The sequence below is a fragment of the Aulonocara sp. 'chitande type north' Nkhata Bay genome, linkage group LG20 (assembly GCF_057382095.1).
Source record: "Aulonocara sp. 'chitande type north' Nkhata Bay isolate Kocher_YH1m ecotype deep benthic linkage group LG20, A_spYH_male_GT1.1, whole genome shotgun sequence".
NCBI lineage: Eukaryota > Metazoa > Chordata > Actinopteri > Cichliformes > Cichlidae > Aulonocara > Aulonocara sp. 'chitande type north' Nkhata Bay.
This window is the reverse complement of record NC_141363.1, coordinates 3,549,164-3,571,079: the sequence shown is the minus strand read 5'-3', so window position 1 is coordinate 3,571,079 and position 21,916 is coordinate 3,549,164. Positions and strand designations below refer to the sequence as shown.

The 21,916-nt window shown below is 41.3% G+C and overlaps 2 protein-coding genes across 4 annotated transcripts; both read left to right on the top strand.

The window, feature by feature from the left end:
- Nucleotides 1-307: 307 nt before the first annotated feature.
- Nucleotides 308-13,461, top strand: larp4aa (La ribonucleoprotein 4Aa). 2 transcript variants are annotated; one of them, XM_086277191.1, is made up of 17 exons: nucleotides 308-852; nucleotides 3,034-3,151; nucleotides 3,501-3,659; nucleotides 4,391-4,475; nucleotides 4,591-4,727; nucleotides 4,826-4,929; nucleotides 5,031-5,141; nucleotides 5,236-5,289; nucleotides 5,384-5,593; nucleotides 6,282-6,385; nucleotides 6,588-6,629; nucleotides 8,798-9,037; nucleotides 9,653-9,704; nucleotides 9,813-9,971; nucleotides 10,075-10,208; nucleotides 10,303-10,504; nucleotides 10,844-13,461. In XM_086277191.1, the coding sequence occupies exons 1-17, from the start codon at nucleotides 736-738 to the stop codon at nucleotides 11,243-11,245; spliced, it is 2,430 nt and encodes an 809-aa protein (XP_086133317.1). In that variant the 5' UTR covers nucleotides 308-735; the 3' UTR covers nucleotides 11,246-13,461. The 2 variants fall into 2 exon arrangements, with proteins under 2 accessions (XP_086133317.1, XP_086133318.1); XM_086277192.1 differs by lacking the exon at nucleotides 6,588-6,629.
- Nucleotides 13,462-14,811: 1,350 nt separating this feature from the next.
- asb8 (ankyrin repeat and SOCS box containing 8) lies at nucleotides 14,812-19,487 on the top strand. Of its 2 annotated transcripts, none has more exons than XM_086278221.1 (4): nucleotides 14,812-15,022; nucleotides 16,164-16,340; nucleotides 16,435-16,539; nucleotides 17,202-19,487. In XM_086278221.1, exons 2-4 carry the CDS (start codon nucleotides 16,212-16,214, stop codon nucleotides 17,835-17,837), a joined length of 870 nt encoding a protein of 289 aa, XP_086134347.1. In that variant the 5' UTR covers nucleotides 14,812-15,022; nucleotides 16,164-16,211; the 3' UTR covers nucleotides 17,838-19,487. The 2 variants fall into 2 exon arrangements, with proteins under 2 accessions (XP_086134347.1, XP_086134346.1); XM_086278220.1 differs by lacking the exon at nucleotides 14,812-15,022 and adding an exon at nucleotides 15,044-15,263.
- Nucleotides 19,488-21,916: the final 2,429 nt, after the last annotated feature.

Sequence of the window (21,916 nt, the reverse complement as noted above, 5' to 3'; positions counted from 1 at the left end):
CACGCATGAAGGGTGAAATGGCCTACAGCACAAAAAAGGTATGTATCCCAGTGTGTGTCTTATTATTTATGTATTTATGTCATGGATTTCTTATGGTTTAAAGTCAGGAAAATAAGTTCAGATTCTCTGGTACCCGAAAAATAACATTATATGGATTTCACCTCTTGTATTTATTTATTCTTTAAAAAAAAAAGAAAAAAAAAAGACAGCGACTGGGTCTCGATGTAAGTGCTCTTACTAAAGAAAAACTACAGTGTAAATCCGGAAAAGGAAATAGCGCCGTAGAGGTCACCGAGTTCTCGCGGTGGCAGCCGGGACTTCGGCGGACTGTGTGCCTGCGCTGAGGAAAGGTGCGTGTCCCCAGTGTCCGCTCCGGTCGCCCGGTTAGGAATGCGCCTCACGAACCCGGTGTGTGCTGTAGTATTTGACGAAACGCCAGTGGGGACCGCCGTTTAAGAAGAGTCATGGTTTGGCACTGTTTGTACCATTAGTTTCTCGGCGTGTGAGCTTGATTCATTGAGCTAGCTAGTCGTTAGCCCGCTTCGTTGATTCATACGCACGCTAGCTTCAGTCTGTAGCATACCCGCTAGCCGGTTAGCCAATCCAGAGTCGAGTAGGAGAGAACCAGACTGACTGCTGAACTCAGCCGGCGTTTCGGGGAGAAGCGGCGGCGGTGGTGGTGGCAGGAGGGGGCCGGGAGAACGCGACGGGGTAGAAGTGAGTCAGGAGCGGCTGATGAGTTCAGACCAGAGCGGAGAGCCGCCGCTGCTGCAGGAGGAGGCTGATCCCGGACCGAAGACCGGTGGGAAGGACGAGGCTCCGCTGGGGAGCGAGGGAGGGTCAGGCGGCATGGTGAGTGAGGCCTTCTTTAGCCTGTTAGCTTACTGGCTAAGCGACTGCCGCTTTCTAACAGGGAGACCTGTTAGCACAGTACGCCCCCTCTGCGTAATTAGCTTTGTTATTTATTACACATCTAAAATTAACTCAAACAAGATCAAGAATGAAACTTTGAGCGCGTTTGTGAATGTGTGTGAGTTTTTGCGTGACTGTTTTGTGACTATGTGAGAAAGCGGGACCAGAATCAAAGACTTTCACGACTACTTACTCTACTTGCTGCCAGTACAAGCTTTACTTTTACACACTTGGTGATGGTGGCGGTGTGTGTGTGGGGGGGGGGTTATAGCAGTAGCTCTACCGCAGCTCATTCAGATAGCTGCTAACTGTAGCTTAGCCGTTGTAACCAGCAAGCTCATTAAGTAGTTTGCTGAGTAATCATTAGCCCGTAAGTTAAGTTTTGACAGAGCTTTAGGATGACTGCGGTGGTATTTGAAGCGGACACGCGCCGAATCAGTTGTTTTCCGTTAGCGGGTGAACGATGCTTCAATTACTGGCCGAATGATAGTGTTCATTCACTCCGTTATCTGTGAGCTAATCGCGGTGCTAGCAGACCTAGCTAGCGCAGTGACATGCGTTGCAAATACCTGGCCTTTGCTGCGCAGCGCAGTCAGCTGACATTGCTTGGCTCGCTGTGGCCTGTAACACAGAAGCGTGCATTGTAACCATGTGTCAAGTTGCACTGCACATAAATGTCCGCGCTTGTCTGAATGGCACAGAGGCCTCTCCTATGGGTATACATCCCGTTCTTATTGTGTGATCGGGGAGGAGAAGTGCCCTGAGCCATACTACCACCGGGAGCTGCTCTTGTCAGGCCAAGTGCTTCTGCAAAAAAGAGCCAGGATCTGTTAGCAGGTGGTGAATGACAATGTGAAGTAAATCTGACAGTTTAGCAGGAAGCTGCCATCCACTTTACACAAGATTAAAAGCACAGTCCACAGTTAGCTCACATCAAGATCACATCGGTGTCTGTAGATCTTAATGTGTCAGTGTGCAATCTATTCTTGGCCACAGATCTTTGCAGGGTCAGGATTTCTTCTGCCAGACCATAGCCGGTTTGGTATGGAGAGTCACATCAGATCTGTGGATAACATACATGGGAAATAAATTTGTGCTGGTGAAGGTAACATGTAACGTGTTCGTTTTATAGTCACCCCTCCTTGAGGTGAACAGGGTAAGGGCTGATTTTGTTGACAGGAGATCACAAGGCCTTATGGGGACATGTGTCACTGGGATGTTCCAGCCATCAGTATAAATTTAATCAATGAAAATCAGCAGACATAGCTGTAGTTGGCTATGACCCATCTACAGCTCCTCTCTTAGTCTATTATGGTGTTGTTGAAGACCATAATTTAGTTTGGCTTTGTTGTCCCCTGGTGTCAGAATCAAAATATTTTATTAATATCAGAGGGAAGTAATTTTCATTCAGATGCACACTTAAAACATAAATGGGGGAAAAATACAAATGAAATATAAAATATAAACAAAACTGGATAAAACTAAGGCACTCAAACTGCCATATTAGAACAATACTATAAACATTATAGACAGTGTATTAGTTATAACAGTCTAGGTGTCATAAGGGGGAGTTATAAAGTTTTTTGGCCAATAGTAGGGGTGATTTCATGTGGTGTTTTTGTGGTGTATTGTGGTTGAATGAGTCTTTTGCTGAACATGCTCCTATGGCTGTCCAGCACAAGGTAAAAAGGGTGTGAAGGATTGTTCAATATTAACTGTAACTTGGATTGCATCCTCCTTCCTTAAACCTCTGCTGGAGTAAGGGCAAACATGCCTTGAGACGTGCAGCAGAGGTCTAAAATTTAAAACTCTGTTTCTTAAAAAGGAATAAAAAGCAACCGGGGAAAAAAGAAGCAAAACTCAGGTGACAGATGTGTAAATGGTCACACATTTGTTAGTCAAAAGAGCCCTTATTTGAATGCGTCTTACATTTGAAGAACCACTAAAAGCATTAAACAGATGAAACGTTGTGTGCATTTCAGTGCTTAAATATAAACTCTTAAATTTCAACAGTAAAATTTAGATAACTGACAACTTACCTCTGCTCAAAAATAAACATCACTCTGCTTTCAGTGTTTGTCAGAACCAAATTTGATTGATCCTCCTCTTTCTGTTTTAAAGGTCACCTTCAAGGGTGCTGGTTTGAATCCTAATGCCAAGGTGTGGCAGGAGATGCCCGTGGCCCCCAGCGAGACCGTTACCAGCAACCCTCATTGGTCTCCCTCGGATCTCAATGAGGGTAAGAAATGAAAGAGAATGCTAAACTGATTTTATTGCGCTTTACAGCACGTGTTTGGAAAATAAGTTTGAAGGCTTTTTTGGGAAACTGGACATTGTGACACCCATGTCTACTCATGGGATTATTTCCCCTTTTTGAGTCAACACTCCTAACGTTGTTATTGGTGTTTTAAAATAATTTTGGGGCCTTACTACTTTAAAAAAAAAAAAAAAAAAAATTCTTAGATGGCATCTGTATAAGTCGCAACTTTTTTCATGTACACAAACAATAAATAGCTAAACCATCAAAGATGTGGGTAAGTTTGAAATAGACTGCTCTTTCTGAATCAGACTCTTTACCTTGTTCACAGGTTATTCTGAGCCTCCGTCTGCTGGGTGCAAGCAGTATACCGTGGGATTCCCGGCCCTGGATAACAGCAGCTCCACAGCAACAGCTGAGATAGCAGTAAATGGAATGGACCCTCCAGAGTTGGGCTTTTCCCCCGCTGAGTCTACAACAGGGACCTCAGGTCAGTCTTGACACAAGAAGTCATCTTCACACACACAGGCTGCAGCTAAAAATTTGTGTTTTTTTCAATACGTCTGAAAACAGGAAATTATGAACAGCTTGAATGCACTGAGGTGGCAGATTGAGTGATCTGATACCATAAAATGTATCAACAGCTTAAAATACAGGACTTTCATGCAGACGTGTTCACAAAACTCTTTGTCCCACGAGGGAAATTTGTCTGGGAGCCAGATGAAACACTGGCTAAACTGAGAGACTGCTGGGTCACACCTAACCTGTAGAGTTATTTGTATTTAATTACCACCCTGACAAAAACCCTGTCTTAATCACTTGTGTTGCTAAGCATATACTCCACTGTGGAAACTTGGAACCACTGGCCCCTGTGTTAGTTACACCTGTGCAATCTAATGCCCCCCCAAGGTCATAGATAAAGGTGTTGTTGTACACCCTGTATGTGTACAACAACACCTTTATCTGAGTTTGAATGGAGTAGAGTAAAAGTCACCTCAATCTAGCCGCTCTTCCAGTAACTCCAACTTTTCCTGTCGCGCTTATGACACGGATGAATCTGACACTGTTGGAGTCATTTCAGTCACTGCTTATAATGTGACATCAGCATATGTCTTTGAAAAGAAAAAGGTTGTGTTGGAAAAATAATGTCATTAATGCTTTTTAACAGAAAACATTTCAATTTTTTTTTTTTTTAACCATTGATTCTTTAATGTTTTACAGTGGATTCAAAAACGGAAGAACAGCCAATCTCTTCTGAGAATTTGCGAGAGTCTCTGAAGAAAGAACTGGAGTATTATTTCTCCAGGTAAGAAGCCAACACCTAAAGCAAATTTTTTTATGCGCAAAATTTAGAAAATAGTTTTCTCTTGACTGTTTGCAGAAGCTAATCTACGTGAATTTATTTATTTATTTTGATTCAGAGAGAACCTCTCAAAGGATTTGTACCTGATGTCCCAGATGGACAGCGATCAGTTTGTCCCTATTTGGACTATTGCCAGTATGGAGAGCATTAAAGTCCTCACTACAGACATGGACCTCATTCTGGATGTGTTGAGATGTAAGTGAAAAGCTGAGGATGGCTCATGTTTAAAAAGGTGTGTACTGATTGGTCTTTTGCCTCAGCTTAAATATTCTTAAACCCACTCTTCCTTCCAGCCTCTCCTATGGTACAAGTGGATGAGAAAGGGGAGAAAGTGCGTCCTAATCACAAGCGGTGCATTATCATTTTGAGAGAAGTTCCCGAAACCACACCTGTTGAGGTAAAAAAAAAACAAAAAAAAACGTTTGACTGACAGGCCATTAAAGCACTGAAAACATAGTTATATGCTTGAAGTGAGTATGCATTGTATTCAATTCACAGGAAGTGGAGTCATTGTTCAAAAATGACAACTGTCCAAAGGTTATAAGTGTCGAGTTTGCACACAACAACAACTGGTACATCACATTCCAATCGGACACAGATGCTCAACAGGTACTCAGCTCAACTCTTCTTCATCATGTCTAAAGTATTCAGATGAAATCCAGCATCACTAATAGTCGTTTGACTCTTTTTCTTGCCCCCCTAGGCGTACAAGTACTTGAGAGAAGAAGTAAAAACATTTCAGGGAAAACCCATTATGGTGAGTTAAATTAAAATCTGACATTTTGGAAAGGCCCTTCTGTAAACATCTTGACGTCTGTTGACACATTTTCCCCTCTGATTCATACCAACAGGCCAGAATAAAGGCCATCAACACATTTTTTGCAAAGAACGGCTACCGTAGCATGGACAGCAGCCTGTACGCTCAGCAGTCCCAGAGCCAGTCCCAGTACAGCTCTCCGCTCTACATGCAGCACGTCTACCCCCAGCAGCAGTACCCCCTCTACGGCATCGTACCTCCCACCTGGACACCTTCGCCCACACCGTACTTTGAAACGCCTCTGGTGAGATTGACTGTGCTTTTGCTGCTGTGAGACTAACTAAAACCCTCTGTCAGAGGATCTACAGTCAAAGGGGCGAATTCAGTGTAATCTTAAAAGTGTATTATTAATGTTAATTTATTATTTATAGAAGGGGTTTTTGTCACAGGACTTCAGGGACCATTGCACACCTGCCGACTAATCATCCAAGTTTATTTTGCACTAATCGAAATAACTGCATCTTTACAAATATAGCCAAATACAGTCAGGCATTAATGTCTGTTCTGTGTGATTATTAAAACCCAGAAAACAGAAAGCCACACTTCATGCACCTCAAAGGCTTTTGTCTGCGTTCATCACCAGCATTCAGCACCTAAATATAATGCAGGAAATCAACCGTGAAAAATGTGTTTCGCGCCAGCTGTGGCAGAATCCCTTGTTAGTTATTGCTTCCTTATTTATTGTGATGCTTAAATTCAGATGCTTTGCTTTCTGAAATGTCAATGACATAAATACACAATGTTGCATAAGAATTGGCTGGGATGTTTTTGTTTTTTTTTCTTTTCTAAAGCCGCTCTACAATGAGCTTACCTATTTTCATCTCCTTGGGGAAAGCTAAACAACAGATATATGCAAAAAAGTGTTGCTTTAAGGAGGATTAGTAAATACTGACTTTTTAATTTATTTTTGCCCCCTTCCACCTCTTGAGCAGGCTCCGTTTCCCAACAGTAGCTTTGTGAATGGATTTGGCTCCGCTGGACACTACAAGACCAGCTCCAGTTCTCTTAATATCTCTCGCCCATTCAACAGAAGCCGGTAAGGATTATTGTTGTGAGCTTTTTGTTTGTTTGTTTGGGGGGGGGGTCTCTTTTCTCAAACATATTAGAATGTTTTATCACTTGTGTTCTTGTTTGCATGAAGTTAAACAGTGAACATCGGACCATCTCTGTAATACAGTTTGTCTAAAGTTAAAGAGGGAACTGCTCATCACTCCCTGTCTTCTTTTACTTCCCCACAGTGTACCCCTCTATTCAAGAAAGAATGTAATAAATGCCTTCAGGTACCACTGTTATACTATATAATGAGCTTCATTGCTTCCCTCATTTCTTACCATACCGCAGTAGCCAAATGATTAAATACATAACAGGCCCCATGCCTTCTGCCAGGCAGATTTTTATGGCCATAATCATCCTCGTAGTTGTGATAAATGTTTGGTGCCTTTTTATGAGCGTCCTGGATTTGTCTTTCCTTTGATAAATGCTGGCTGCAATCTGATTTCGAGCAACTGGCTTTATTTATTTATTTTTCCAGTTAAGGCCATCTTGCCCTTCTTTGCATTTACATTATTACATGTGACAGCTTCTCTACATCACAACTAACTATCCATCATGTGTAGTCTTTCTTTTTATTTGTGCTGCTTTCATTCGTGACTGTCATCATATGCTGTAACAAAGAAATGCTGACAGGAGTTGAGTGTAGGTCATCTCTGCTGTCAAGCATCAATTCATACACTGCATTTTTGTGCAAAGAGATGACAACTTTTTCAAGCGTGTTCATCACGTTTGTTCAAAAGAAGCTTCACAAAGACATAAGTCAGACCCAGTGATGAGATCATGATGCGCATAGAGGGAAAGAGGGATGGAAGAACTGACTTTGGTTCTCTCTCTTTCTTCATCTTTTCTCTTTGCTCTTTCTTTCTCTCTCTCTGTTCTCCCTGTGGACTTTTAAAGTCAGGAATTTCAGTCCCAACCCAATGAGCGTTCAGATTATGAGATCTGAGGGTCAAAGACCGGTGGGAAGATAAGTTTATGTGAAATCATGCTAATCATACAACATCTAAAAGGTTTATTTGTGGCACAAATCCTGGCAGGTCTTGCAGGGGTGTTGTCAGCTCTGCTCAGTGAGTTAATGATTGGTTGCAGATAGTCAAACACAGTAATTCTGACATCTGAGTTTTAGCTGCTTCAGCCAATCATGACCTCAGTTGTAGTCCAAAACCACCTGCATGTCTACGTTTACTCTGAAGACACAGCATGTTGTCCCATTTCCCTTGCAAACTGTCAAGTTTAGTGTGGTTGCCACCAGTGTTTCCTTTGAACTGACTGAACCGTTTTAGCTTCTTTTCACTAGAAAATAGTTTATTTCCTTTGAAGACTTCAAATGAAATGATGTGTATAGGCTTCTAATTACCTCAGATTGCAGTGCATGATTTTCAGTGTTTTAACACAAGATTTACTCTTAAGTTCATACAGTGGTTTAGGGCTGTGCGATATGACCAAAATCTCATATCCCGATATAAGACATTTATCGTCCCGACAACGATATTTATCACAAAAGTTTTACATTTTCTGTAACTTCTGTGAATCTCGGGCAACTCGACTTGCACAAAGTGTTTTTCACCTGGGCGTCGTGTACCTGGAATCGAGTTTAAACTGACACAATTTTAACAATTTTTGTGAGTATTACACGGCGTGCTGCTGGGAAAAGCCTGTCTTAAGGTTTTTATTTATTTTTTTAGCACCTGATGGCTCTTTTTAGCTTCTCATCCGTGAACACTCTGCATACTATTTCATGTGATTCAGTTTATTTTGAAAAATCTCAACAGGATCTTAAGCTTTATTGTGAAAGGTTTATGTGGAAAATAAACAAGCGGTTTTACCTTTGTTGTTGCTAACGAAATGCATAAAGCAGTTGTCCGTCCGTAGTGTGGGTATTTTAAATATGAGAGAAATTCTACAGTGACCATCAAAACGATGAAAAACTATTGCTGTAAACAGTTCATTTTGCGACACCACGAAACAAACAATAGCGTAATATGAAACGATAGACGTTTTTATATCGTCATCTGAAATATATAGTTATATCGAACAGCCCTACAGTGGTTTAACATCTTATAGCCAACAAATTGGATTAATGTACTTGTAACAGCTGCTGAACTGCTTTCAAAGGCTCTGGATGTGTATTACACAGATCTGTTTCCTTGGAACACATAAGCATAATGTCTTGTGTATTTTATGACTGCAAAAATACACGACTAAAAGTTGGTAAATGTGTAAAAATATAAATCCTGAACGGAATAATTTATATTACGTGGACTTAAGTGTAAAAGCACCAAGCACCTTAACCGAAAGTTATTAAGTTCAGTAGGAAGCACTGGTTGCCAATTTGTATGCAGAGCATTTTAAATGCATAGTAACCTTGATCTTCACTTTCCCCTCACGACAACAGAAACCACGTGAAGCCCCAGGTGAGGCCAAACGACGTGACCTCAGCATCCGTAACACCGGTCCCACTGGAAAGCCTGACCGGACTGCGAAACCCGCAGCCTCCTGCTCCCAACGCTACTGCCGCCGTCTCCACTACTAACACAGTCCAGACAACCACTGACTTGACCATGGCATTCTCGCATCTACCCCCCTCTTCCTCATTGGACGCCAGCGATGACAGTGGGGTAGCTGGACGTGGAAGGTAAGCCTCATCTGTTTCAAACCTGGTCGAATGTTAGAGCTGCTGCTCGTGGGTTAGATTTGATAGGTTATGATATTTCCATCGATTTAAGCAGGTTAGAGTTGACTTGACTTTAACCAAAAGCCATATTTTGAACTAAATGCAGTTTAAATGAGTAAAAGGGTTTTTAGACCTAGACATGAGTGTCATTTCAGTGGGTAGGTACTACTCAGATTTGATTTTTTTTTTTTTTTTTTTTTTTTTTTGGTAAATGAAACAAACAAAACAGTCAACTTGGGAGTTCAAAATTCCACTTACAGCATTAATCATCAACTTGAAGACTAAAACTAAACTTTTTTTTTGCTTTTTTGGCAAGTCTCATGTACTGCTCCCTGCCAGGAGCATGCCTCACTGTGTCCCCAGTGTCAACAGCATCATCTGTGCTTGAGCTAGTTGCACATGTTCTTTTTTTTTTTTGTCTGTTACTTCAAACATTTTCTTTCTGATTTATATGTAAACATCAAATGATGTCATTGAAATTTGCTTATTGACTGACGCATGCTTAATGGATTTGGCATGCATATGACTTTTGACTGACTTGACTCTTTATTCACACCTTATTTATTTGTATTTCAGACGTACGACCTACAGAGGAACACGGAGGAGGCGAGAAGAAGAAAGGATTGCGGTAAACAGCAATTACCTATGGCCATAAAACTTGTATGTTGTGTTTAAAACCATGAACCATGTAATGATATTTCTGCCCGTTGGCTCTGTTTTTAATTCCTTTTCTCAGAGGCCTGTACCCTTAACAGAGGTCAAGGTTTCACCACCCAAGTTTGACCTGGCTGCTACCAACTTCCCTCCTCTTCCGGGCTGTGTGGTCAGCACACAGGGGGAGCCAGTGTTAGAAAACCGGATGTCGGATGTAGTACGTGGTTTGTACAGGGACAAGGTAAGAAAATGAGTTTGTAAATCTCTTGAACAATGATGCATAGAAAGCATTGTTGAAATGAGGACTGCACAAGTGTAACATTCATGCACTTTGCTTTTTATAGGCAGAACAAGCCAATAAAGAAGCCACTGCGAGTCCAGGTTCAGGTCAAGTCACAGAGGAAGCTGTGGCTGTCATAAGTCCTGCCCCGGCAGCAGCAAAATCTGCTACTCAACCACTTGGACCTTCAGCCTCTGGGTATGATTGTCTCTGCTCTTAATTTGAGCATGTTTTGTTCTTACAATAAAACTTAAAATGTTAGCTTTGCTAACTGAACCTCTTGTCCTGATAGTACTGTTCGTCAGGAGAAGAGAGTCGAACGGGTGGAACCTACGACTCAAAAACCAACTCCACGCACACCTGTCAAAACTCCCGGCAACCCCGCCTCCACACAGCCTGTGCCTAGCTCCAGGCCTCAGACCTCTGCTGCTTCCACACCAGCCACACCCAGCACGGCTGCCCCTGCGACAGCCGCTCTTCCCACCCCTGCACAGGTGAGAATCTGACTTTCCTGTTGTTGCTGCCGCCACATGAGCACAGTTGTCTTCCTGATGATGAGATCTTTTGCGCATAGAGGGAAAGTGAGGTAGTGAATTGACTGGCTTTGGCTCTATCCCTCATCTCTGTCACTCTTTTTTTCTTCTCTCTCTCTCTCATTTCACCCCAACCCCACCCCCCATGCTTTTGTCTCACCAAAAGTCCAGAATTTTCACTCCTACCCCAATGAGCGTCAAGATTATGAGATCTGAGGGTTTGACTGGAAGGGTGCTAAAACTCAGTAAATGAGTGTATGTTTTACCCATCTTAAAAATGTTTTTTCTGTTTTTGTTTAGGAGCCCCGTAAACTCAGCTACGCCGAAGTGTGTCAAAGGCCACCCAAGGACCCTCCCCCTGCATCCCCTGCCCCGGCCACCCCGGCCACCTCTAGCACTGCGTCGGGCCAGCCACTACGTGAATTGCGCGTGAACAAGGCCGAGGAGCCGGGCTCCAGCAGCAGTCCTGGAGACAAGCACGAGAGAAGCCACGACAGGGAGGGGGGATGGGAATGCAAGGAGAGCCGGCCACCGCGTGAACGTGACTCTCAAGGCTACCACCGCAGCAATGGTCCCAGGGGCACCGGGGGCCTCAAGTTCCGGGACCATAGGCGTCCTCCACCACCCCGACGCAGCTCCCCGCAGGGAGGATACAGGCACACTGGAAAAGAGCAGAACATCCCACCAGTATCGCCAAAATAAAAACTTGATATCAATAGAAAAAGATGTATGAATATATACATGGATATATATAATTATATAAAAATGAATAACATAAAAGCAACAACAATTATGGTAGCCACCTTCCCCACCCCCCTGGAACATGTCCAAAGAGAGGCTTTTAAAGTGGCAATGAGACTGACATCCAGGACTTATGGGCAAAATGACACCTGAAGAACTTTGACGAGTGATTGGAAAAGAAACAAAAACGTTGTTTTGGCCTTCAGAAATACGCTTAAAAGAATTTAAGTGTGACTTACCTGAAGGTTGTTGATTCGTTCATGCTCCGCTAGGGAAAGGTGGGATGCTGGGCCTCGTAAATGGCCCTCTACCTTTTTTTTTTTTTTTTTTCCTTTCTTTTTTTTTTTTAATTAAAGAATAGATGTTGGTCTGCAAGAACAATATGCACTAAGAAAAAAGAACATGCATATATGTCATGTACATATACAAAGATATCACTAACACGCAATGAGACATCAGTTTTTGTTTTGTTTTTTCTCTTGTGTGCTTAGGTTTGCAAGTATGACTGAAGGGTTGACTGATGTCTGTGTATGCATCGATTGTTAAGCTAAATGACTGAAGTGCTGCAGGGTGCTGTCGCACTGATGTAATGATATTGAGAACATTTTGATTTTTACAGCAGAGATTCTGAATCGTCCTGAAACGGGACAATGTGGTCTTCTAATGTATATCAATGAATTGTGTTCTATGGTGGTATTTTGATCCTGGTTCATGATTGGCTTAAACGCTCTCCGTCAGATTATCAGAAGGTGTTGACATGCGCCGCGGTCAGATGTGTGATTTTTCTTCAAAGCCCGGATGCTCTGTAGGGGGGGCTCACTGGGCTGTTAGCCACGGTGAACCTGCTAGCCTGGTCCAAAGTTTTTCACGTTGAGTTTTACGTGTTTTGAGTTTAACTGTTCCGATGAATTCAGAATATCGTCATGTTGATTATCAGTCAGGTTCTCTGTTTACATGTTTTGTTGTGGGTTTTGTTTTTTGGGGGGATCATGTGTTTTCATGAGGAAAAACAAATAGGTTTTTGCTAAGATTTGACTGCTTGGTGCGCCCAGTGGTTTTAGGCAAGGTTTGGCTTTTCTACATCATCATCATCATCACGGGATATCCAGGTTAAGCTTATCTGTGAATTTGTTCTTAACAATGGCATAATGTCAAAAAAAATAGACTGAGTGCTGTTAGCTAATGATGATAGCTATTTACTATCAGGCAGCCAAGTTGTGGATATAAAGGAAATTGGAATATTTTCACGTGCTACGTGCCAGCTGGCTGCGATTATAGTGTGCTAGGATAAAGTTTAGATTTTTATTGATGAGGTCTGCTAATGTAATCTTTGGGGGAACTCTTTGGCCCAGTGAAACTGGATTTTGAAAAAGCTGTAGAGGTGTAGTAACCTATGCTATATTGTAATAACCCTTCACTAGAAACGTGTGTGGGAGAATGTAATTGTTCTAGTATTGAATTTACGGAGGGAGGCTTTTGACCAGTCAATCCACCAGATTGTTTTGTGCTTTTAGGGTGAGTTTGCTGTTTTGTTTTGTTTTCCTTTTGTTTTGTTTTTCTTCTAAGTTTTGGAAAACAAACAGGTTAACTTAGAATTTGAAGTTTGACTCACTGTATGTATTGCTTTCTTAAATTTATTTATTTTAATTCTAATGCAGCGCTTTTCTCCCAATCTTGGTAGGCTGGTTTCCCCAAAGTTGTGTGAAATCGCATTGGCAAAAATGAAAAAAATCACATATGACATTTCTGTACCGATTAAGATGTCAGCTGAGAGAAAATACTTGTTGCGTTGACTTTGGGATTAGTAATGCAGTAAACGAGTATCCAATCACTGGAGCTGTTTTTTGTTTAGTTCTTTTCATTAATAAGTATGAGCAGCTAGTGATTTAGTATAATTAAAGAAATGCACTAACTTTGTTTTTAAAAAGAATCTTACTCATGAGTAATGTGAAATCATTTTAGAAGCATATGGTTGATGTTGACAGGCTTGCAAAAATACCTACAGGATTTGCTCCCCCCCCCCTCCCCCCCCCCCCCAAAAAAAATATGTTTGGGTTATTTTCTGTTAATTTGGGTTGGGGTGGCAAATGGAAATGTAGTCATGAATCAACCAAGTGTTTGAGACACAATCTTAGAACTGTATGAAATGTCACCAAAAATAAATTATTTTGATTTGGCTTCCCAGTGTCACATTTATTACTGTTGTTTTGTTTTAAGCACCTACACGAAACATATGTTTTCTTTTAGTGTATCAAGCTGTTAATAGAACTACAGACTGAATATCCTGCATCTCTGATCATTTGTTACATTGTTTATTTTAATTTTGTTTTTAAAACATTTAAAGTCAAAAAGAGCAGACAACATTTTTCCAGTCTTCCACTGTGAAATTGTGTGTATTGCAGCTTCAGTCTTCTCTTCTCAGCTGACAGAAATGTGGTCTTCTGCTGCTGTAGCACATCTGCTTCAAGGTCCAATGTGTTCAGAGAGGCTCTTCCGCATACTTCTGTTGTAGCAAGTGGTTATTTGAGTGACTATTTGCTCGAAGCTGGCTGGCCAATCTGCCACCAACAAGGTATTTTGACACAGACCTGCCACATGGTGAATATCATTTTATCAGACCATTCTCAGTAAATGGCTGTAGGGGGAAATCCCAGTGGATCAGACATTTTGTTGGTCTCAGTTCCACCATCAGGCCAGGGTCTTTCTGTGTGGAGTTTGCATGTTCTTCCCGTGTTTGCGTGGGTTCTCTCCAGGTACTCCGGCTTCCTCACAAATTCCAAAGACATGCAGTTAGTGGGAATAGGTTAATTGGTAACTCTAAATTGCCCATAGGTGTGAATATGAGTGTGAATGGTTGTCTCTTTCTTAGCCCTGCAGCAAACTAGCGACCTGTCCAGAGTGTACCCTGCCTCTCGCTCTGAGACAGCTTGGATAGGCTTCAGCCCCCTCCCCAACAAGGATAAGCGGAAGAGAATGGATTCATACATTTCAGCTGGTACAGGGTCTAGATTTTTCACTGCAATGCCACAGGTGGTGTTAATAAGTATTGTGTCACTCCATAAAAAATTTTCACTGCCTCCCCCCTGAATGACAAATTTCATTTGGCTTCATGCACTCTTATGATGATTCATAATTGCTGGAAAACAACAAAAATAAATAAAATTAGCACATATCTTGTGGGGGAGCTTTCCTCCTGCTGTAGAGCCTTGCCCCCTAAGCTGCCCACCTTGTACAAACTAATTGCTTGTTTGTCTAAAAGCCTCTTATAGCCTTTATTTTCTTAGGAGATAATGATACAATAAATAATTTTTAAGTGTTTTTGTCAATAATTTCTTGATTCTGTTTACGTATAGGGGATTTTGACATATTTTTCTGAAGAGGTATGTACCACCCTGCCTAGACATTTTGCCCCCCCCCCCATGTGAAATTTTCTAGATCCGCCGCTGACGTATGGCCTATATGTGGTTCGGCTACCCATTTTTAGGCGCGTATGCTGAGAGTTGATGTCGGCATGGGACTATCAGGTTCAGGATTAGGTTAAACCTTAGGGATAAAGTAAGAAGATGATAAAAACTTCTTATCCTTAGCTAGTACTGTCCTGATCATCGGAGTCCAACTCCCCACCTCCTCTGCCGCTGTTTCTGCTAGCTGAGCCCCTAACATGGACATAAACTGAAAGAATCCGTGGCACGCCGGTGGTAGCCTGCCGTGCCGTCATACATGCTTTTATTGGGATAAGTGAGTACACTTGGCGAGGACGTGGAGTTCTGCCAGGCCCCGTAAACGTCGGTGTTCAGAGAAAATGTCAGGTTATACCAAATTACTGCGGACAGTCAGCGTCCACTCTGCCCGCGTTTAAATACCGAGGTTCGAGACAGAGGGCGTGGCCCTAGTGGTGACGTTTCGTGTTTATGTGAAAGCTAGCAGCGGTCGGTCTATACAGTAACCTGCCAGACCTTCAAGCCGTGGACTGTAAACGGTATGGGTTTTCACCAGCATTGTTTAATTCTTGTTGATTCGTGCGAGCTGTGTTGGAAGGCGAGTTTACAAGTAGTTGGTAATTATGTCAGCGGTTTTTCTCCGTCTGTGAGTGTCGTTTGTTCCTGCATCTCCAAGCTAACATTACCTCACAGCTAGCTAGCCTAGCTAGCAGGATAGTGGGAAGTGTAGCCGGGTATGATTGTTTTTCTTTTGCCTATAAAGTCCTCCGGTCGGCGCGAAGTAACCCTTGTGGTTTCTACGTCAACGTTAAAGCTTTTACTTGATTGTAAACCTTGTGTCATTGTTGCAGACTTTGTTTATTTTTGCAGAGTGAGCTAAGGTTAGCTGTGTGTGTCAGTCATTTGTTAAAAGCAGCGGCGATAGCTGCATGCATATATATATATATATATATATATATATATATATATATATATATATATATATATATATATATATATATATATAGCTGACAAGTGGGTCGTATCTACTTCAGTTAGGTAGCAACAGCAAAATAAAGTTGGGTGTCATCTCCCTGATTACAGCTGAGCCTTGCACCATCTAGATTATACGACAAGACATCGTGTCCAACCCAAACAGATAATAGTCGGGAAAGATAATTTTGAATATTAATTTTGGTATTTTAACAAAGCTGTGTGAAATTTCGGTCTTTAGTTAAACAATTTCTAACACATTCTGTATGTAAACTGAAAATATTTTGTATTTATAGCAAGCATATAACTCATCAAACCAAAGCACTGGTATACTGAATAAAACAGGTCTGCGTGCATACTTAGGCACGATAAACTGTGAAATGTCTGTTTTATATTCTGTTGACTTATTTAAGATTCACTGTGTCTTAGAAGTTGTAATCAAGCAATTTTTAAAAACTGTGTTTCAGTGTGCCATAGCGTCACCCCTGCCTGGGTGCAATGCTCTTCTGTTACACATGAGCTCTACTATGTGGTACATCATGCAAAGCATTCAGAGTAAATATTCCCTGTCTGAGCGACTCATCCGAACAATTGCAGCCATTCGCTCATTCCCGCACGACAATGTGGAGGATCTTATCCGTAAGGTAGGCTTGCTTATCTTCCAGTCAAAGTGACGTAAACAATCCCCTGTAGTGTCATGAGTGTAATGTTGATATTGTTATTTCCTGGCTGATTAAGGGTGCTGATGTGAATCGGATGCATGGCACTCTCAAACCCCTGCACTGTGCCTGTATGGTTGCTGATGCTGACTGTGTGGAGCTGCTGCTGGAGAAGGGGGCAGAGGTATGTTACAGCTGCACACGGAAGTTTTTCATATTCACTTTAGATTTATTCGGCACCTTTAAAGGTTTTGGCCTTAAGGCGGGTAAGTATGCATGCAAACACAGTCAGTGTAAGTGTGAGCAGGACAAAGGTTAAAAGCTTTCTAAATGTAAAGAAGACACCTAGCATTGTTTACACTGAAGGATTCATGTTGAGTCATGATCTGAAACCACTGGCTGTCTGGAAAGATAGGGAAATTGTATCAGTTTATTTTAGTAGTACTGTGTACATGTGGTGGGGATATGGGAGAATTTAAAGGGTTAATCGTTACAATTATTTGATGGAAACTATCCTCTGTAAATTGAGTTTTACTTTCAGGTCTCACAGCATTCACATTCATTCCCTGTTTCTTTAGATGATCACTGAGCAGTTTTCATTTGGACTATTTGGTAGACTGTCGTTCTTTTGTTTTTGATATAATTTAATGGTGCAAACAATTTCTGAATCATCTGGTTATTCCATTTCACCCTCCTTTTACATCTGTGCTGCAACACATGAGCCAAAATATCTGGCAGGCGTTGAGACGCCTACACAGTCACTTCTCAGGGCACCCTGCAGCTTTGTGCTATTTAATTAAGTCTTGTTGGCATAAGACTGCTCATTATACTGAATTTTCTCATCAGGTAAATGCTTTGGATGGCTATAATCGTACAGCACTGCACTATGCAGCAGAGAAGGATGAGAGCTGTGTGGAGCTGCTGTTGGAATATGGAGCCCAGCCAAATGCCCTGGATGGCAATAAAGACACTCCTCTTCACTGGGCCGCCTTCAAAGATAATCCTGAGTGTGTAAGGGCCCTGCTGGAGAGCGGGGCCTGTCCCAATGCCCGTGACTATAACAATGACACACCTCTTAGCTGGGCAGCAATGAAAGGCAACCTTGAAAGTGTCAAAGTGCTATTAGACTATGGAGCGCAGGTCCATGTAACTAACCTGAAGGGCCAGACCCCTATCTCCCGGCTGGTGGCCCTGTTGGCCCGAGGCCTGGGCACCGAACAAGAGGAAGAGTGTTTGGAGCTACTGTGTCGAGCAGCAGGGAGGTTTGAGATTCGACGGGCCGACGGCACCCTTCCCAGGGAGCTGAGTAAAGATCCCCAGCTGCTGGCGAGGCTGACCAACATGGTGGCTCAGGCGCCCACGCTTCGCTCTCTGGCACGCTGTGCAGTACGGCAAAGTCTCGGAGTGCAATTCCTCCCCACGGCTGTCAAAGAGCTTCCTTTACCAGAGACTATCAAAGACTATCTGCTGTTGAGAGACTGAAAATGAAGCTGTTTCTTCAGACCTCACTGGCTCATTATTAAAGAGCTCATCACACTGCATTGCACACTGCAAGGAAGTGTCTCCACGGTATTAAAGAGTTGTCCAACCTTTCTGCAATTTATTACAATATATGTGATAGGAGGAATGATGAACTTAATGTATTTTTCTTTACAAAAAATCTAAATAAGCAGTGAGTGAACTGCAGATGAATATATTTTCATTTGTAGAATCAAGTTGGCACCAGTGCATTCTCCTCATGCGTTGAGTATCTCAAAGCCTGTTTTAAGGAAATCTTTCCCACTTTCTTTGCAGAAAGAAAGTATAACATCAGGTTTATTCAGCTCCATCATAGTAACGGTGTATGTATGTGCATCTAATCATCCAGCTGTTTTGGTTCATGAATAGTCAGAAATTAAAGTTATTATCTTGCCTGCTAAATTCACAGGAAGTATGAATGTTACTTTTTAAAATGTAAATATAATTTAAAAGAGTTTGCCACAGACAATGAGGAAAGTCATAAATTACAGAATGAGTATATGCTCGTTATACCTTTTTAGAGTGAAACAAACAGTTGATGAATGAGCACTCATGTCCTGTATTTGTAATAGAGTGTGTCGTGTGAAGGTGGTTTATATGTTGGCGTTGGAGTGGTCATCTTTCTCTCTGACACCCTGAAGAGCTCATGCTGCAGTCATTTTTGATATACCAATAGAAGTAAACACATCAGATTTAAAGAAAGCAGAGTGTGGGGGTTAACACAGCAAGAACGTCCTGGATCACTGGATGGCTGGTGCGAAGTTTTCATGTTCTCCCCATGCCTGCGTGGGTTTTCTCTGGGTTACTCCAGGTTACTCCCACGCTCTGAGAACATGCATGTTAGGTTAACTAGAGAATTGGCTGTGAGTGTTCGTTTTTCTCTGTGTTAGCTCTGTGGCAGACTGGCGGCCTGTTGGGGTTGCACCGTTCTTTTTGTCCTGTGACTGCTGGGATGGATAGCCCCACCCCACCAAAAAAAAAAAGTGAGGCTCAAAAATGGATAGAAGAAAACACTTGAGCAGATTAGAAATTATGCCAGATGGCAGCAGTTTTATTTATGTCGATGCAGCAGAAGGTTGGTAACTATTACTGGTTTCACATGATGTGCCAGGCACACTAACTTTGCCTCCATAGTCTTTGGAAGTTCTTCTGCTCTGATAGCAAGTCTGCAGTCTTGTGATTTAGTATTTATTTGGTCTATATTTTAATAAAATGAAATAAAAAGTTGCAGTTGCCAATAAGGAATAAAGTTGTTGTTTTTTGTTTTGTTTTTATTATCAGTGGAAGTTTTCAGTCTTAACTTGCAAAAGTTTGTGTTTCAAGGGTGCTCGCTGGTCCAACATTTTGCAGGATATTTGAAAGTGACTTTATTTTAAATTGTTACGTATTAGGACCATGATATGGCATGATGACTAAGTTTGTGTCTTTGAAGGATTCACTAACTTGCAATTTGTTAAAGCACTTGTCTACAATCTGACAATTTCTGTGCTTGATTATGTTTGCCTTTCTACAAATGTGTAAAAGTTAACCTCTAGATCATGTCTTGTGTACACCAGCAAAGGTGCTTTTTTTCTTCTTTGTAAACATACTGCAAGTAAATGCCTTTATATTCCAGCTCACTCTTTTCTCTCTGCTCTTCACAAAAATCACACATTGATAGCTCATATATATCAAGTCACAATTAATTACATCTAATAGAGAATACTTGATGTCTATACCTGTTATTGACTGCGCTGTGATTGTTTTACAATATGCATATACAACACAGGTTATATCTAATAACAAACTGTTACAGTAAGCACTGTCACTGATGACCAAACATTCACAGTGACAGCGTTTTAAAACACGAGCCATGATGTTTTTTTTAAACTTTGTTCCTGCTTCTGGCATGTCAAATATCTTTCATTAAAGAGACCATATACCAAGTGCAATTATTAAAGCTCAGTGCATGGCTACAGGCTACCATGAACTGAACATAACATAACATATGTAGCTTTGTCAAAATATACACTCATGTGTTACTTTCTTTAGATGCATCTTGCTAGTACTGGGTTGGACCCCTTTTTTACTTCCAGAGCTTCTTTAATTCTTCATAACAAGGTTCGACAGCTGGAAACATTTTTAAGAAATTTTGGGCCATATTGACATGACGACATGACATAGTTGTGCAGATTTGGGGGCCACAGGTCCACCATGTGAAGCACCCGATCCACCACATCCCAAGCGTGCTCTAGTGAACTCATTGTCATTGTACAAGAAACCAGTTTGAGATGATTTGAGCTTTGTAACATGGTGCATTTTTCAGCTGCAAGCAGCCACCAAAGATAGCTACACTGTGGTTATGAAGGGACGGACATGTTCAGCAATAACACTCAGACTGTGGCATTTAAATGATGCTTAGTTGTTACTACGTGGTCCAAAGTGTGCCAAGAAAATATCCCTTCACCATTACACCACCGGCAGACAGTTACACGGCAGGATAGATCCGTGCTTTCATGTTGTTTTTTTATTCTGACCCTATGCTCATCAGACCAGAAAGCGTTTTTCGAATCCTTTGTGCTTTGTTTTAGGCAAGCTTCACTTTCCTGTTCTCAGCTGTCAGGAGTAGCATACGGTGTGGTCTGCTGCTGCTGTAGCCCTTATGCTTTGTGGTTCCATGTTCAGAGATGCTCTTTTGCATACCTTGGTTTTAAGGAGTGGTTATTTGAGTTACTGTTCCCTTCCTATTAGGTCTAAGCAGTCCAACTATTCTCCTTTCCCATTCTCATGTGCATTTTGGACTTCATCAGGTCGTCTTCATCTCTAATTCCCAAAATGCATTGAGTTGTTGCCATGTAATTGGCTGATATTTGTGTTAATGTACAGTTGAAAAGTGTACCTAATAAAGTGACCAGTGGGTGTATAACCTAAATTCAGAAGTAATATTCATGATCTGCTGCATCTAACATATTCTCTCAAGGGCATGAATAATAAAAAATAAGAGTTTTAGTACACATGTTGGAGTGGCTCACAGCGGCTACAGCGAGCAGTTCAGAGGAAACGGATAATATATTTATACTTAGTATTTGTGAAGTAATTTCTAATTGTAGTGCAAAAAAATGGCCAGAGTATCGATGGAGTTATGATAGAAGTGCTATTTACAACAGTTAAACAAGGTTTGTATTTAATTTTACATTTTAAAATGCTAAATGCTTTTTTTCTGGGGAAAGCTCTTGACAAACATATTTAAGTCAAAGAAATGACCAATTATACCGTTACTTCAGTGTTTTGGAAAGAATTTGAAAGCTACCATTAGCACCTTCAATTCTCATATTATCCATTGGGGGTCCCTCTAGCCCTGTCTCTAAGTCACCAGCTTGTAAGACTGCCTTTGAAGTAAATGTGACACTTCTATATCGGAGGAAACATTTATTGTTAAGCAACACTGACTGTAGATTACATCAGCCAGTTTATCTGAATACATTTTTGAATGCATTTTTCAAATGTATAAGAAGAGCTACATTTACATGATCACAAGTTCAGGCATATTCATTTGTGATTTTTTTTAACCAGCTATTTGGGGCTTGTACCTTTACAAAGGGATAAGTTGAGAGTATCAGGAAGGAAACCAAATCAAGAGGGGAACGACCCCACTGTTGACAGCTGTGACATACCATGTAACAAAACTTCAATCAGTGACTTGAAAAAATGAAGATATCATGAAACTAATAACCATATGCACCACAAGTATCATCATTTTAATGTTTTATCATGTTTTTTGAATCACACAGATGCACAGTCAGTAACTTTTTAAATTAATGACATGTTGATGATATCAGACAAATGAGACATATCTTAAAAATGTAAGTGACAGTTCAAGCTTCCAAAAAGCTTCTACATACGATGTACAGTACTTAAAAGGATGTGTTATATTCGCAAAAGTTTATTGTTCGAAAACCCATCAAATTCATACAGTTATGAGGGGAATTCTTACCCTGCAAAGCCAAATTTACCTCTTTTCACGAGTCAGTTACAATTAATATCTTAATTGCACCCACTGTATA